The sequence below is a fragment of the Amblyomma americanum genome, chromosome 10 (assembly GCF_052857255.1).
Source record: "Amblyomma americanum isolate KBUSLIRL-KWMA chromosome 10, ASM5285725v1, whole genome shotgun sequence".
In the NCBI taxonomy this organism is placed as follows: Eukaryota; Metazoa; Arthropoda; class Arachnida; order Ixodida; family Ixodidae; genus Amblyomma; species Amblyomma americanum.
In genome coordinates, this window is record NC_135506.1 from 131,734,547 (window position 1) to 131,752,115 (window position 17,569).

General features: G+C 48.9%; 2 protein-coding genes across 3 annotated transcripts; one reads left to right on the forward strand and one right to left on the reverse strand.

Annotated features, from left to right (window-relative positions):
* The first annotated feature begins 10,818 nt into the window (after positions 1-10,818).
* Positions 10,819-12,840, forward strand: LOC144108716 (uncharacterized). The gene has a single exon (XM_077641885.1). The coding sequence runs from the start codon at positions 10,819-10,821 to the stop codon at positions 11,893-11,895; it is 1,077 nt and encodes a 358-aa protein (XP_077498011.1). The 3' UTR covers positions 11,896-12,840.
* A 69-nt stretch (positions 12,841-12,909) lies between these two features.
* On the reverse strand, positions 12,910-15,738 carry LOC144106157 (uncharacterized). Of its 2 annotated transcripts, XM_077638897.1 has the most exons (4): positions 15,207-15,738; positions 14,325-14,454; positions 14,117-14,251; positions 12,911-13,974 (listed from the first exon to the last, which is right to left on the reverse strand). In XM_077638897.1, the coding sequence occupies exons 1-4, from the start codon at positions 15,632-15,634 to the stop codon at positions 12,970-12,972; spliced, it is 1,698 nt and encodes a 565-aa protein (XP_077495023.1). In that variant the 5' UTR covers positions 15,635-15,738; the 3' UTR covers positions 12,911-12,969. The 2 variants fall into 2 exon arrangements, with proteins under 2 accessions (XP_077495024.1, XP_077495023.1); XM_077638898.1 differs by having other exon boundaries at positions 12,910-14,251.
* Between the last annotated feature and the right edge of the window lie 1,831 nt (positions 15,739-17,569).

The window sequence follows — 17,569 nt, forward strand, 5'->3', positions numbered from 1 at the left end:
ACTGAAAAGCACGAGCAGTCTCTCATAGCAAAAGAGCGAAGAGATGCCGAGATAATGAAACATAGGGCATTGTGGGTGTACAACAGGTATGAAGTACTGAGAGGTATTTGGAAAGGAATAATGGTGCCGTGGCTTACTTTGGGGAATGCTGTTCTGTGCTTAAGGGCAGAAGTTCAGTCGAGATTAGAAGTAAATCAGAGAGCTCTAGGGTGATTAGCACTAGGTGCCCACGGGAAAATCACAAACGATGCAGTACAGGGGGACATGGGCTGGGCATCGTTCGAAGCGCGGGAAGCTCAGAGTAAAATAATATACGAAGAACGCCTGAGGAAATTGGACGATAACAGGTGGGCAGCTAAGGTATTTAAATACCTATACAGAAAGAGCGTTGACTCACACTGGAGAAAAAGAACTAGAAAGGTAACCAGTAAGTATGCCAGACACAGGACGGAGAAAAAAAGAACATTAAAAGACAGGTTAAAAACGCGGAAGGTAGAAATTGGATCAATTCAATAGACAAGAAGCATAGCGTAGAACTATGTCGATACTGAAAACAGCAGATCAGGAAGGAAGCGTTTGATGATAACTCAAGAGGCAGTGCCCTACTCTTTGAATCGGGGTCAGGATGTCTTAGAACGCGCAGCTATAACAAGAACTTTAACGATAACACATGTGCTGTGTGTGGTAAATATGTAGAAACAATAGAACACCTCATACTAAAATGTGATGGTATCCATACCGATGTCGATGCAGGCACAGTCACTCTTCCTGAAGCCCTAAGGCTTAGAGATAACAATAGTCACGTAAAACATCTGCGGTAGATATTACCAAAAAGTCATTGGGGGATTGATGTCTCAAAGTCAGAGAGGTGACATAAGGTTAAAAGTGTAGGAAGACGTATTAAAAGAAAATGCCAAAATTTAATAACTTACAACAAAGTTAAACAAAAATAGAGGGAAAAAAAGCTGAGCATGGTGGCACTGCCATCAACCCGTTTCAAAGTGGACGCTCCTACATTCCATCCGTCCATCCATCGATTGGAGGAGAAAAGCCGGCCGTCTGCGTCGCTGAATTCAGCGAGTTTGAGCGATGTCGTTGAGAAAGGGTGGCGCTTTAAGCTCGTTGGGACAATAAAAGCGAGTAAGCGCGTACCTCGGATACATAAAAGTATGCAAACAGACTACAAAACGCGGGTACCACTTGTGGAAGCCTGTTTCCCCCCTCCATTTCGACGCGGCCCATCTTCATCGTCGGCGGCCAGGATAGCCCCGGTTGGGCGAGGAGGGAAGTCTCCCTCATGGGGGAAAGGGAACGGCGACGGGAGCGCCACCTCGTTGGTTACGCGGAATTTCGCGGGACCGGGCAGTCTCTTCGGTATCCGGCCAGCGTCACGAGCGGTTGCAGCCGCACGCTCTCGTCACCTTCCGCGGCAAGCGCACGGGATCCGTTGTGCCTTGCCGCAGGACTTCTGGTTCCAGGCAGCGAAGCGCGCGCAGCAAATGCGCGCTCTCGGCACCTTCCCCGGCAAATGCTAGGGATTAGCCTTGCCCCAAGAATGCGGCGCGCACAGGAAAACCCGGCCGCCATTATCGGCGCATACAAACGTTCGCCGCCGATACCTCCGAAGTCGCGCCCCTGCCCCTGCCCTAGCCGGTAAGTCGGAAGTCCTTCTCACGTAGCCTCTATTTCCGAGGAATGCCTCGCTGATGTTTTGTAGCTAGCTGGCCCGCTCTGTGTATTAATTGCAAGTGTAATAAATAGCATATGAGTGATCACGCGGTGTCGCCCCCTCCCTTTGTCCCCCTATATTCCACAATAGCGTCCCAACGTGTGGCAAGCTCTTGGGACGAGGGACCTACGAGGTCCACACATGGAAGGCGAGACCGAGACGTCCACGGAGAACAGCTAGCCAGAAGCGAGTGAATGCGGAAGCCTGAAGGGTGGCTCGATTTTTCTTGTACATAGTTGTAAATATGCTCTGTTCTGTCTCTTTGGCTCTGGGAGCCTCAGCTGTTTTGGATTGCAGTCGTGATTGCAGGAAAAGCACCGAGGCGCTGCGACACCGCGGGAAGCGGTAGGCGCCGTTCGCGTCAGGGTCACCTTGGCAGAAACGTATCTCCTCGTGGCGTTGTGTTGTAGCTATTGTCCTTGGCCCTTTGTTGGCCCCTAGAAGTGTAAGAGCGAGTAGGCCTAAGACTCTTCGGGGGCTGCCTGTCGCTTTTGGGAGGACATAGCCGTACCGTGGCACATGCACGCGCAAACCGCGGGCTTGCTTGTTGTATATTTAAAGCGACACTGAGGAGCTCTATCATTTTTTTGTTAGCAAAATCTGATAGTTTGGCATTTCATGGTTTTGTTGCCGTTAGCGCGGGCGCGAAAGATGCATTTATTTCAAATAAATTTGGATTCGAAGTTGAAAAAGTTTTTCCCGCCTCTCTGATTCAAACTCAGGGAACTCTTATGACGTCACAGACGGAGTGAGTGAAACGTGACGTAAACGCAGACTCCGTGATTTCTGACGGCTAGCGGTGCGGTGCGCAACCTTCCTTTGCCAGCCTCAGAGATTCGTGGCGTCCATGAAGTAAGGAAATTCCTCCAAGGTGGCGCCTCTTGTCCTAGGAAGTCATCACGCTTGTACTTGCGAGATTGGCCTGTGGCGGCGATACCTGTATTTTGGTTCTTGCTATTTTCTACATTACAAGAGCTTTGTTTCCAGGAAGAGTGGCGTTTTTGGGATCAGGAGCTGCTATTCTATCGATACAAGCCAACTTCAACTTCAAGCCGTCTTCAAAGACGGTATTTGCATAGGCTCATGCATAGCTCCAATACTTAGCGAAATATTTTAGGTCAATTTGACAAACGCGTAGCAGCGTGCATGAAAAGGGAAAAAGGTGTAGTGAGGTGTTTTAGATAAGTGGATGATTTTATTGTGTTTGTGAATGTTGAGAACGAGAGTGACAAACCACAGGTTGTAAAAAGTGTTTTAGATATCTTCGGTGAATGTTCTGTCAAGCTGAGATTCACGCATGAAGTTCCTATCAACAGGTGTCTCCAATTCCTCGAGATTTGTTTGTTCTTTGGCACGGGGCACATCTACTGGTCGTACCAGCCACGCACAAAAAAGGAAATTTTAGCGTACAATTCGGCTCATTCGAAATTGGTAAAACGGGGCATTGCAAAAAATTGCCTGCGTGGTTCTCTCGAGAAGTCTTGCCAGCATAAAATTGAGATCAGTTTGCAGACGCAAGTGCACCGGTTGCGGAACGCCGGTTTTCCTATGGATACCGTGACGGCTGTAGCGCAGTGCCTCCTGAAAGACATCAGGGCAGGTGGCCGCCCTGGCGTGGCAGCGGAAACTAGCTGCAGGAGGCTGAGGCGTACCGCTATACCGTACGTGCACCAGTTATCGCACCGGCTGAAAAAAGTTGGAGAGAGGTGCGGTGTGGACGTGATGTTCACTGCCCCCGAAAAGCTGGTGCGCATGTGCAAAGCGGTCAACGAAGAAAGGAAACCGGCCTGCACCACAAAACACGAATGCAAGTTTGTGCCTTGCACTGCTGGCATCGTATACCGCATACCCCTCTCCTGCGGTAGATGCTACGTGGGGCAGTCTGGACGGTGCCTGAACGAGCGGCTACGAGAGCACAGCACGCTGGTAGATTCATTGGCGGGGGGCGGTCATTTGGCCAAGCATTGTAAGCGGTGCGGGTGCGTGCCGGCGTTTGGTGCCACGTGTGTGCTTGGTAGGGGAAGCACAAAGTTAGGTCGTGAGATTTGTGAGGACTATCACATTGACAGAGAAGGTGATAACTGTGTAAGCACTAGTTCACTTACCTTGACCAAAAAAGAGAAAAAATGTACCTAAAGAACAGTTTGCCACACCTTGATTAGATTGTCTATGTATTGTTAACCCAGTGTGCGCATGCACCACCGAATTGCTTATATGTTCCTTTATGTTCAGTAAACAACTCAGTTGATGTTTAGCGCTCGTCCTGTCTACTTCTATGTCTGTGTCTTTGTTATATGCGCTAGTCTTTTAATTCATGATGAAACACCAACTAGCCCAGCTTTCCGCCTTGATTGCATTGATTTCTCGTACATCGGGCCCTGTGCTTCCTTCTTTTATGTGTCGTGATCCTTCAGTTACCTATGTGAACCTAATAGCAGTCACTACCTATCGTGCAAGAGTGCTATCCTTCGCCCTGAAGAATGGACTGGTACCGCCTGACGTGCAAGCTTTGTTCCATCCCTACCAAGCATCTGCACGACATACCAGAAGAATCACCAAGATCTTCCGTGCCGAACTCTGCAGAAGCATTCGGTATTTGCAGTTGTGCTTACGTGTGCATGCTGCGACCAGGACAAGCTGCCAGGTAACCTGTGATGCCTTTATCAGGACTTGGGCCAGAGAGGCAGCGAATGTTACCGAGTTTCTTTGGTCCTGTGGCCTGCCATCATTGTGTGCTTGGAAAAAAGCAAAAGAGGATTCCCAAGATGTCCCTAAGAAAAAAGTGTTGTGTTTAGCAGAATGTGGTCTCCCAGATAAAGTTCAAAAGGTTTTGAGCTGCGGGCCTAAATTTTGTAATGAGGTTAACGAAACACCTCGGACTCATTACCATGGTTATGAAAGTAGGGCAATGTGCAGACGTGGAAGACAAGGCTAGATGTATTTCCGAAGGTGTCGACTGCTTGTCGAGTAGAAAGCCGTGTTCGCGTAGGGTAACGCTAGCGGTGAGCAATACAATTCATTACCTCAAGAAGAATAACCTTTCTTTGCTGACCGCTGATAAAGAGGGTGGATTCGTCGTGTTGCCCAAAACGATGTATCTTGAAAAGGCTAAGCAAGCTATTGACAAGAATTTTATTCCCCTGAAAATATCTGGCAGAAAAGTAAAAGCAGAGGCATTAAAAATGTGTGAACGGCTCAATTTGACAGGACTATATCAGTCTGTAAAAACAGCGAAGATGCTGGGTCTGAACGTATTCTTTTCCGCCAAAACCCACAAAGAAGGCATGCCTCTCAGAGCAATTGTATCCGAGAATGAAGCCTGGCAAGGCCTGGTATCAAAATACCTTCAAAAGCACCTTAGCCAACTAGATGTAGAAGACCCTTTTCGTGTGAGCAACTCAAAGGATGTGATTGAATTTTTGGGTGAGCAAGGTGGTGCTTCAGGAGCTAATTTCGCCTTTTCAGTAGATATTGAGGAGCTCTTTTATTCCATTCCCCAAATAGAGTTATTAGACGCAGTAAAAGAGCGAATTGAAAGCTGGGGGGCTGTTAAGTTCCAAAATAGCAGCGGGGTTTCTGTAAATGACTTTGTAGCGTTAGTTAAGTGTTACCTCTCATCCACCTTTATTTGTTTTAACGACAAGTTGTTCGTGCAGAAAGACGGTATTTGCATAGGCTCATGCATAGCTCAAATACTTAGCGAAATATCTTTAGGTCAATTTGACAAACGCGTTGCAGCGTGCATGAAAAGGGAAAAAGGTGTAGTGAGGTGTTTTAGATAAGTGGATGATTTTATTGTGTTTGTGAATGTTGAGAACGAGAGTGACAAACCACAGGTTGTAAAAAGTGTTTTAGATATTTTCGGTGAATGTTCTGTCAAGCTGAGATTCACGCATGAAGTTCCGATCAACGGGTGTCTCCAATTCCTCGAGATTTGTTTGTTCTTTGGCACGGGGCACATCTGCTGGTCGTACCAGCCACGCACAAAAAAGGAAATTTTAGCGTACAATTCGGCTCATTCGAAATTGGTAAAACGGGGCATTGCAAAAAATTGCCTGCGTGGTTCTCTCGAGAAGTCTTGCCAGCATAAAATTGAGATCAGTTTGCAGACGCAAGTGCACCGGTTGCGGAACGCCGGTTTTCCTATGGATACCGTGACGGCTGTAGCGCAGTGCCTCCTGAAAGAAATCAGGGCAGGTGGCCGCCCTGGCGTGGCAGCGGAAACTAGCTGCAGGAGGCTGAGGCGTACCGCTATACCGTACGTGCACCAGTTATCGCACCGGCTGAAGAAAGTTGGAGAGAGGTGCGGTGTGGACGTGATGTTCACTGCCCCCGAAAAGCTGGTGCGCATGTGCAAAGCGGTCAACGAAGAAAGGAAACCGGTCTGCACCACAAAACACGAATGCAAGTTTGTGCCTTGCACTGCTGGCATCGTATACCGCATACCCCTCTCCTGCGGTAGATGCTACGTGGGGCAGTCTGGACGGTGCCTGAACGAGCGGCTACGAGAGCACAGCACGCTGGTAGATTCATTGGCGGGGGGCGGTCATTTGGCCAAGCATTGTAAGCGGTGCGGGTGCGTGCCGGCGTTTGGTGCCACGTGTGTGCTTGGTAGGGGAAGCACAAAGTTAGGTCGTGAGATTTGTGAGGCCTATCACATTGACAGAGAAGGTGATAACTGTGTAAGCACTAGTTCACTTACCTTGACCAAAAAAGAGAAAAAATGTACCTAAAGAACAGTTTGCCACACCTTGATTAGATTGTCTATGTATTGTTAACCCAGTGTGCGCAGGCACCTCCGAATTGCTTATATGTTCCTTTATGTTCAGTAAACAACTCAGTTGATGTTTAGCGCTCGTCCTGTCTACTTCTATGTCTGTGTCTTTGTTATATGCGCTAGTCTTTTAATTCATGTTCAACTTCTCTTCAGGGTGCCTTTAACCTCGCTTGAGCCGAGAGGTCTCGCTTAACTATAGAAAGCTTACTTTGTTCAAACGAACTTCGTATTTTTTTTACGGCTGCGAAGCGAATTGATAATTTCGCGAACCAGAGATGCTAATGCAGTTCAAGTGACCTTAACATCACCATGTCGGAAAGCGAACCGCGAATGTGCTTCGACTGAAGAGAGCCAGCTACGTTCAAATGAACCCAGCGTTTGGGCGGTGCCGGATAGGATTGTTTGGCACTTGCATTTCTCCGATGGTGAGTTTGCGCGGTCTCCATTGTGTTTTATTCAAGCTTTTGGAGATCCTAGGAGCGATATGCTGAGTTCAAGAGAAGCTGCCCCGGCCTGCTGTCCATTGTATGGGTTCCTGCCCGCTGTCTTGCGGCCGTGAGTCATCGAGCTGCGGAGTCTCCGCCGAGCAGTTTGCAGCGGCTATGAGAGCGGGGGGGCCAGCCTCCCTACCTTCTAACAAAGGCGCGTTGGTGCGAACAAGCCCCTCCCGGCACGCTAATTTTGGATGCCTGCTGCGGGACAAGGACGGGTGACCGGTGGCCTTGCTGCTAATCGGATGAACCCGGCACCCCGCCTGTACGAGCTGTCTTGCAGTCATCACCGAAACGCTCGTGGCCCCTTCGTCGTTGGCGTCCATGGGTGAGTTCAATCGTAGGCCAACATTTAAGGAGGGAGGGATGTGGAAACCTGTTTCCCCCCTCCATTTCGACGCGGCCCATCTTCATCGTCGGCGGCCAGGATAGCCCGGTTGGGCGAGGAGGGAAGTCTCCCTCATGGGGGAAAGGGAATGGCGGCGGGAGCGCCACCTCGTAGGTTACGCGGAATTCTGCGGGACCGGCCAGCGTCACGAGCGGTTGCAGCCGCACGCTCTCGTCACCTTAAGGCGCGCTCACACTAGCGGGAAGCTTCCCGCGCCGGCACAGCGTCAACGTCGACGCTGCCTCGCAGCTCCTCGGAATGACGCTCACACTACGCGCGTTTTCTCGCTGCGGTTGTCTTGGAATGTGGAGAGAGGAGGCGCTGAGGGAGGACCCGAACGAGCAGAAAGAGAAGGGGATAGTCACGTGACACTAGAGAAGACTGGAAAGCGCACCCTGCTAGCTCCCCTCCCGTCGCCCTGGCATAGCAGCCGCCGAGTGCCCGGCCCGGCCGGCTGGCCGGCCGGACGCGCGCAGCCTCCGCCTCCGCCGACGGGGTCACTGAACTGGTACCGACGTCACGGTTCACGGTCGGCGCCCATTGGCTGTTCTGGTCACCGGCACGGGAAAAATAGGTACCGAAAGGCGCGCTCACACTAGCGGGATGCTTCCCGCGCCGGCACAGCGTCAACGTCGACGCTGCCTCGCAGCTCCTCGGAATGACGCTCACACTACGCGCGTTTTCTCGCTGCGGTTGTATTGGAATGTGGAGAGAGGAGGCGCTGAGGGAGGACCCGAACGAGCAGAAAGAGAAGGGGATAGTCACGTGACACTAGAGAAGACTGGAAAGCGCACCCTGCTAGCTCCCCTCCCGTCGCCCTGGCAAAGCAGCCGCCGAGTGCCCCGGCCGGCCGGGGCCGGCCGGCCGGACGCGCGCAGCCTCCGCCTCCGCCGACGGGGTCACTGAACTGGTACCGACGTCACGGTTCACGGTCGGCGCCCATTGGCTGTTCTGTCACCGGCACGGGAAAAATAGGTACCGAACCCATCGCTCCGCGGGACGGGAGAGCAGGCTGTCCGCGGGAGAAAAACCGGCTTGGGCGGGAAGCGGCACGCGGGAAACGCCCGGCGTTGCGCGTTTTCCCGCTAATGTGAGCGCCCCTGAACCCATCGCTCCGCGGGACGGCAGAGCAGGCTGTCCGCGGGAGAAAAACCAGCTTGGGCGGGAAGCGGCACGCGGGAAACGCCCGGCGGTGCGCGTTTTCCCGCTAATGTGAGCGGGCCTTTACGCGGCATGCGCACGAGGATCCGTTGTGCCTTGCCGCAGGACTTCTGGTTCCAGGCAGCGAAGCGCGCGCAGCAAATGCGCGCTCTCGGCACCTTCCCCGGCAAATGCTAGGGATTAGCCTTGCCCCAAGAATGCGACGCGCACAGGAAAACCCGGCCGGCAGTTCCCGGGTTCGAACCCGACCGCGGCGGCTGCGTTTTTATGGAGGAAAAACGCTAAGGCGCCCGTGTGCTGTGCGATGTCAGTGCACGTTAAAGATCCCCAGGTGGTCTAAATTATTCCGGAGCCCTCCACTACGGACCTATTCGTTCCTATCTTCTTTCACTCCCTCCTTTATCCCTTCCCTTACGGCGCGGTTCAGGTGTCCAACGATATATGAGACAGATACTGCGCCATTTCCATTCCACCAAAAACCAATTATTATTCATTATCGGCGCATAGAAACGTTCGCCGCCGATACCTCCGAAGTCGCGCCCCTGCCCCAGCCGGTAAGTCGGATGTCCTTCTTACGTAGCCTATACGCCTTTTCACGGGCTCATAGCCGCCAGGGGGAGCCACAGCGCCGCAAACCGGATGGACACCAGGAAACTTCCGGTCTCCCCGCGAAGCGAGCGAGCGAGCCGCAGGGTCGAGGCGAGTTTTTCTTTTGTGTTTGTAGCACGGCCAAAGTACGGCGCGGTCGCCCTGTTGCATTATGTTTTCGGGTGGAAAAACATCTTCCGTGACCCCATCACGACGTGGACCGTGCTGTTGTGTGCCAGGTTGCAGCTTGCGACCTGGAACCAACCTCCTGTCGCAGGTGCGCACTTTCAGGTTTCCGGCAGACGCCGAGCGTAGAAACGCTTGGATAGCAGCAGTTCGGCGGGACCGATGGATGCCTACGGAAAGCTCCCATGTTTGTTCTGCTCATTTCGTTCAAGGTGAGAACAGATTTATGATGTCTGCTTGTGCCGGAGCTAATTCCTGCACGTCTTATGTGCGCTTTGAGATTGAACGTTGACTGGATTGAACGTTGCGGGTTGGCAATCGTCGCGACCGCATTCGCCTAATCAGCGGCTGCATCTCTAGCAGTAAAAATTGCACCGTGAAGTAAGGAAACACTGTTTTGCGGTTAGTTGTGCGTGCAAGGCGTCGCTTAGCCATTTCCAGGGCAATTAGCCAGCTTGTGACGCTTGCAGTGCAGTTTCGATCATGCAGCAATGCGAGTGTGTGTGATTTACGGGCATATAAAGTCCCGAAGTAACTCAGCTTATGATAAACGGCGTAGTTGAGTGCTCCAGAATAATTTAGACCACCTGAGGGTTTTGAATGTGTACTGAATTTGCACAGCACACGGTCGCTTTCTAGACGCGTGTCGCGTCAATCAAAACTCTGCCGCTATGGCCGGGATCGAACCCAGGTATCCCGGCTTAGTAATCGAGCGCTTAGTTGATGCTTAGTTTATGAGCGGCAGTTTTTGCTGCGATGCGGGCCCAAGCATCTTATTGTTGTAATGCCTAACTCGGTTGGTGTTCTTTTATGCGCATATCTGGCGCGATTGCTCAGGCGTCTGTTGCTAACCTTCTGGTCGTGTGTTCGATCCCGTTCGCTGCATCAACTTTTCTACAGGGACGAAATCCAAAAACGCTGGAGTATCATTCGATGCACTTTTTGTTCTACTATTCTCAGCGGCTGGAGAAATTAATTCGATCGCCTGCAAGTGCTGGTAAAAAGAGTGAAATGCTTCCAACTTGCTTGATTCAATATTTTTGTGCAGTTTCTTACTTACAAATGCAGAACGTAAAGTATGTAATCATACCAAGGAACCCTTAGTGTTTCTTCCTTTTCCTAGAGAAGTCCTGGGCAATATTGCTTTGGTGCATTTCAGCCAGTTTTTTTGTTTTTTTTGCATTTGGGAGTGCACATGTGGCTACTAATTTTCAAACATTTTTTTCTTTCTTTAGGTAAACCATCATCTGACCCCACACATCCCGACTATGTCCCCTCCATATTTCCTTATCGTGCCTCGGGAAATGTGGCCCAGAAAATTTCTAGGTTCCAACGCGCTGCTCGAAAGGATGGATTGAAGGAAGCATCCAGACCTGCTGCATGTAATCCTGGGCCAAGTGTGCTTGACTGTGGGCTCAACACGACTGGCGCAGGACAAGACGCGGATGATACTGCACTATCTGCGACTGCAACTGTTTCCGTGGTAGAGAATTGCCACATGGAAACAGAAACTGATCTCAGCATGCAGAATATATCGCATCTTATTGAAGAGAATGGCAGGCTTAAGCAGCGTTTGGCCTCTCTGGAGGAAGAGTGTTCAGCAGCTAAGCAAAAGGCTGGTGAACTTGAAAACAAGCATACAAACCATGCTATTATAACCAAAGAAGTGGTAATGCAGTCAGCCAAAAGAGTAAAGTTTTACACAGGGTTTGTATCTACAGCCATGTTCACTGCTTTCCTGCAGTTTGTGCTGTCAGCATGGAAGCCGTCATGTGCCACATGGCTTGATGCAGAAACACAACTCATCATGGTACTCATGAGACTTCGTTTGGGTCTCCTTACCCAAGATTTGTCATGCAGATTTGGCATCTCAAATGCCACTGTCAGTTCAATTTTTCATGCATGGCTTGATGTTCTTGCTGCAAACATGACAAAGTTGATAATCTGGCCTTCCCGACAGACACTTCAAGCTAATCGGCCAGCGGCGTTTCAGGACCCTTTTTTTGATGGTGTAACTGGCATCATTGATTGTACTGAAGTATTCATACAAAGGCCGATATTAATGACAGCAAGGAGCCAGACATATTCTCATTACAAACACCATAATACAGTAAAAATACTAGTTGTAATATCACCTTCAGGAGCAATAACTTTCGTATCAAAAGCATGGGGAGGCAGGACACCTGACAAGGAGATTACTCTACGCAGTGGTCTCCTAGACAAGGTCAAGGAAGGGGATGTTTTTCTTGTTGACCGAGGATTTAGATGCGGTGAGATGTTTGCTGCACGAGGTGCAACACTTCTCATGCCATCACTGACTAAGAATCGTGCCCAGCTACCTGGTGCTGAGGTCACAACGTCTAGGAAAGTCTCTAGCGTGCGCATCCATGTTGAAAGGGCCATACAAAGATTGAAAGTTTTCAGAATTTTCCAGACTGTGCTGCCTTTGAATTTCGTGAAGAGGACTGGCGACAAGAACCTCGCAACCATAGATAAAGTGGTGGTGGTGTGCTCTGCTTTAGTTAATCTGCAAACCCCTATCATTAAGAATTCTCAGTGCAGAAGTGCTTCATAACTCTCTTCCACGAAAGTGCGGTGCTGTGAGGAAACATGAATACAGACATGCTGTGATGGAACAGCAAATGCTCATGTGTGTGTGACCATACTGACAATCATTGCATATAGTTTCATAGTGTGTACTTATGTTTTCGACTACTTCCAGTGTGTCTGCACTACGTGTACACACACTGTGATAGAACAGCAAGTGCTCATGTGTGTGTGACCATGCTTTTCATTGCATGTATTTATCTTTTCTACTACATCCAATGTGTCTGCACTGTGTGTACACAATAATTCATGTTGTTGATGTTGCCCACATTGATCTTTTCACATTTGTTTATTCTATTTTCTTGCAATCTCTGCAGTCAATTACTGCATATTGTTTGACTCAGTTTTTAAGTATTTCCTGTTGCTTGTTTTCACATGTTGAGAATTGGGCTTTTTGTTTTCTGCTTGTATAGTTATTCTGTCCTCAGAGCAGGTGTTCAAATTTTTACTTGCTGTTTGCTTCTGTATCAGTTTTTTTATATGTTCCCTGCTTGGGACGTGAAGGCGTACTGTATTTAAAATCTATTATATTTGAGTTTGCACATCCGACAAATGCATCCGACATTAGTCCTTGAAGTGAACATATTTTGTCAAACAAGAAGTGTTTATCTGCCTTTCGAATGTGATAAAATATAACACTTGGAGTGTTCAGCAAAAAAAAAAAAAAAGCTTGTGCTTAAGTTGAGATGCTGTAAGCTACAGGGTTAGCCTTGAGGTTTCTGCCTACAATTGCTCCACCGTAGCGGCACCTACAGTAACTAAATTACATAATCTAGCGCGAGCGCGACCTGTATGCGAGGCCACCCATTGAACATTGGAAGCGTATAGAGAAGCCTCTGCTGCTCAGATTATGCAACAAACTTAGACCGCTAAGACACAAAGCATCAGTAGGGAACCCACACTCTAACCTTTGAAGGGCAGATTTTTAGCTGTTGTGGAGGACACGACTTCAGTAAAGCGAACAGACCCTGTACACTTCAAAGAGGGAATGTGAAAAGCAGCAGCACTAGCTCCTCTGGCCTTGTCCTTACTCATCAGCAGTCTACCCATTATGTTGACATGCAGTGCAAATCCATTGTCGAGGTGTGCGTCTAAGTTTTACACACTTAAGGTGAAACGTTGCCTCACAGAGTGAGCATTCCACAATGTGGCCCAACTTGGTGCCTCGGCAGTGACACGTCTTCTTTGCACGTTCGATTTGACTGAAGATGTGCATTGACTGTAGTTCCGGGAATATGTAGGTGAAAAAAAAGTTTGCTGCCTTGAGTTTAGTAGCTGCCCAAAATGTCTCGTCAAAGCTTATGATTTCTTTTGTTAGAGAGGAACCTGTAAATACCACAAAATATGCCTGACACAGCCCAGTTAGAGCCATTTGAGCCTGAATTTGTGTGTAATAGGCATGGTTATGCTTGAGCTGCAAGTCTTCATTCAGATATGCCAGTTTAGTTAAGCCCTTCGTCAGTGAAGCATCTTTCATAGTTGCAGGGCATTTCACTTCTAGTACTGATTTTGGACAGCATGAACAAGACACTAGTGCATCTGGAGATGCTCCAATAAAAGGCATGCTCCTTGCAATAAAAAGACCACAGTCTCGAAGACTGAAGTCCACATGTTTTTGAGACTCCGTTTCTATAAATGCCTGCACAGCTTTCTTCTCTGTTTCGGAGCCCCACCGCAGGTTGGAAACTTGAGGCGTCTTCACGTATCCCATAATCTCCGCAACAAGGCCTGCTGCACCTGTGCTGCATGCTGCGACACGGTGCATTACAGAGGCAGTGATCCTCCCTCGACGTTCTTGTAACCATCTTGGTGACCTTGCTTGGCCTCGAGTAGCTTCCTCAATTTCACTACAGCATGCAGCTGTCAGTTCCACTTTTTTTCCCTCGTCTATGTCGAGGTCTTGGTATATTTCAGCAAGGGGCGGTTTCGCAGAGAGTTGCTTGCATCTGCCCACTCGTACAGGTTCCAGGGCAGCTGTCTCAGGGGCAGAATCTGTGTCCTCGCTGTCAGAGATTGAAGTCAGGATCAAAGTGTTTGGTGCAATTTCCTGAAAAAACAGTATTGGAATTAGTGCCCTATTTGCAATGTCAGTGGATCTGGTTCTTTACAGTTGCACAAACAGTGAGCATTTTTTGTGTGTGTCCTTTCTCTACGTATGTATCAAAATTTATTTAATGAGAAGTCCTTACCTTCACTTGATGAAGAAACCTTGACACTTGCTCATCCGTGAGCACTGGTACTGAGTAGTCTGGTGCCTCGCTGACTTGGGGTGGTGCACGGCCTATTTTGGGCTTAAAAAATTCAATCTCCGAGACTGGTGCTGCCTGTGGAAAGGTCAGTGTCAATTACAATTTTGCTCACAACTCTGTTCATGGCAGAATGAAAACAAAGACTTACTGTGCTTCCCTTTGATGCCTCAATCCATTTACATGCAACATCAGTTGGGGACGGGTCATTCAGGCCATACTGCGCAGTTGCCTCAACTCTAAACAAGAGTGCAGCCACGTGTGTGCAGCATTCCCCAAGGCTGAAAAATAAGTAGGAAACATGAGAAATAAAAAGTTCACAAACAACTGTAATTATTGGTGAGAACTGTGGCCCTTGAAAAAGTTTAAATGCCTTGTACAAAAGAATGCTGGAGGGTGAGATTTGACGACTTTTGTCATCCACAAGGCAACTCGATTAGGATGAATGCAACATCATGCAGTCAAGCATCGACAAATGATCTGGCTAACTATGACATGAATAGTGTCGCAAAGTAGTGGCTTTAATAAAGCAGACTTGCATGGAGACCAATAACAGCTGCCTGAACAAACGGATTATTGGGCTGAGTTGCGCCCCACGAATGAATAATATGCGTCGGTGATCACAAGCGCTCTCGGCGATCCTCGAAATAGACAGTATGGAAAGTTACAGATAACATGTTACAAATGACAAGTACAATCTAGAACAGCCCAGATGCGGCAGCGTGTCACAAACAAAACGAGATAATTCTGGACAAATCTGCATGCGGCGAGCAAAGCGATAAAGCCGCGCTCGGGCGGCTGTTAGCACAGGAAACAAAGTTTACAATGACGAATTACGGCAGTATGGCAAACATTTCATTACACGCGCATAGTTAGGCGAACAGTAGCGCTTTTCTGCGCGGTAACGCAACTAGTACAGAATTTTCGAAAACGGGAAAGTCTCCATTCTTTGTGGCTTGATTCATAAAAATGAAAAATAAGGCAAGGTAAAGGCTCATGGCATTGTAGCTCTTATTATGATTCGCCTACTTACCCGGCCATGCAAGTGCAATGCGCACTTTCGATGGTTCCATCCTCCTTCACGATGCACCACGCCTTGTAAGACTTCGAAAGCGTTTGGCTGGCTTCCACAGTCGCCGCAATAACAACAACGCCGTCTCCGTGCGCTCCCGCCTTGAAAGATTTCACTTGCTTCACCTTCCCGCATATGAATGCGTTGTACGCATCTTCAAGTTTGTAAGACTTAAACTGTTCGTTCGTGTAAAAACACACGCCTTCCACAAGATACAAATAAATATCTGCTACTGTCACAGGCGGCAGATTTCGTGGGCCCGATGTAAAGGCGAACCGGACAACGTCGTCGTCGAGAGCGTCAGGCAGCTCCTCACCTCTGAACGAAAGTTTCGCGCGGTACCGCACTTGCGCCTCGGTGTCCAGCTTCTTAAAATAATCACTTGACATTATTTTTGTACAAGCGACGCACAATGAACGTAAGCACAGCCTCAAAACACGCACGGATAGTCGGGGTCTCCGTATCGCGCCGCCTGAAAAACACTGCCGGAAGTTCTTCGCCGGAAGTTTAGTGGGAGCTGCCAATGAGCGCCAGAGGCGCGTGTTTGTAAACAGTGAAAAGGCGTATATTTCCGATGAATGCCTCGTTGGTGTTTTGTAGCTAGCTGGTCCGCTCTGTGTATTAATTGCAAGTGTAATAAATAGCATATGAGTGTTCATGCTGTGTCGTCCCTTGCCTTTGTCCCTCGAGCACGAACCCCTCCGCGGTTGGCGAGCGGGAACGCTGCTTCCGCGGTCGGGGAGTGCGGGCGGGGCGAAAGGGTTTGTCCCCCCGATATTTCCACACACTCCACACCCAGCCGACCGCGAACATTTCGCCTGAGCAGGACACCCTGAGGATGCATTGCAAACCAAAGGCACATGGAGCAAAAAACTATCTGGGGCAGCGAAAGTGCACTGGAGAGCAAGTAGGCGGCCAGCGATTGCGGGCAAAGTTGAACAAGCGATGAGTAGTGAAGCTCGAGGAGGGGGTGAAAGAAGATTGGCTAAATGAAATGGAGGTGAAACCGCTCTACGACGGTAAAGAAAGAATGAAAGGGTGTGTGCGAAGAGTAAAAGGAAAGAACGGAGGTGTTGCAAAAAAGTGAAAGGTTTAGGTCGGTTTTACGGGGTTCAGCACCTGGGGCTTAACCTCGTAACCTGAGTTGCTTTGGGACAAGTGACCCAGGTTACGAAGGACGCCGTATTCACTCTGGCTAATTTCAAACCCCTGGGGTACATCCTTTAATGTGCACTCACATCGCACAGTACACGCATGCTTTTATAGCATGCACTTCCCCTCCATCTAAATGCGACAGCTGTAGTGTGGCCGGGATCCAACACGAATCTTTTGGGTGAGCAGCCCAGCGCGCACTGCAACCACTGATGAGCCGTCACGGCGACGAAAGAAAAGGGAAGCGCGAAAGATACAATAAAGAAAGTGCTCATTAGGCACCAAAAAGAAGGCAATAAATAAAACTATGGGAAGGGACGAACAGCTAGATTAAAGACCTACGTCTGCCGACGCGGACGGAAACATTTCCCTTTCTGCGAGAATGGCAGAGGGCTCGCTGATCCGGCAGAAGTAATTTGAACGGTTTCAGTTATTTCTTTAGTAAGGCGGTCACTATTCGTAAACACTGAGCGGGTCTCAAAGACTGGCAGGCAGCCGCAGTCCCTGCAGTGACACCATTAAGGCGTCCGCCACGGTCCCTTTGAATCACTCTTCCGTCGCTTGAGCACCAGTACAAAGCGGAAACGAGGCATTTTTCAGCATATATGTATCATGTGAACATAATAGCTGTTATTTTATTGGTGAATATGTCCCATTTAAGAATCTACGTCTAAGCCCGAAATGAATGATCTATTAAAAGCGGAAGTTCGTTGTGTTGCTAACTCCATCCAATATTGGCATTTGAAAATTCTAAAATTGCATTTATTTGGCTTGTAGCTACGTTAACGTTAAACTGAACTTTGAAAAACGGTCATTTCTGAGACCAGGCAGGAGCGACATGGAACTCAGTTATAAGGTCTGTATTAATTAGTAGTGAAAACCAAAGCATTGGGAAGCGAGTATTAGAAGAACTAGTAACAGTAAAGGTTGGCCATTATAATTAATGGCTCAACCAATTTAAGTCAACTTGAACCAAGAATAAGCACTGACAGCATGGGTAGAAAATGGCGCACTATAAGGCGATTTGGATAAATGGCCTTCATTTTGAAAGTAGTGAGCGTCGTACTCCCATGCAGCTGGTGCTACATCCGCCCATTCCATCAGCCATGAAATGTCTAACTATGGAAGGGTAGCTGTAAAATCTTCTAGTAGCGTTATAAGAACGCCTTGAG

What these genes read in the sequence shown, in the direction of transcription:
- LOC144108716 (XM_077641885.1), top strand. Translation starts at nt 10,819, where the DNA reads ATGGAAACAGAAACTGATCTCAGCATGCAGAATATATCGCATCTTATT.
- LOC144106157 (XM_077638897.1), bottom strand. Translation starts at nt 15,634, where the DNA reads ATGTCAAGTGATTATTTTAAGAAGCTGGACACCGAGGCGCAAGTGCGG. An exon ending in CATTGCACTTGCATGGCCGG is followed by an intron (nt 14,455 to 15,206) that starts GTAAGTAGGCGA and finishes CTTATTTTTCAG; the next exon opens with CCTTGGGGAATGCTGCACAC. An exon ending in GGTTTCTTCATCAAGTGAAG is followed by an intron (nt 13,975 to 14,116) that starts GTAAGGACTTCT and finishes CTGTTTTTTCAG; the next exon opens with GAAATTGCACCAAACACTTT.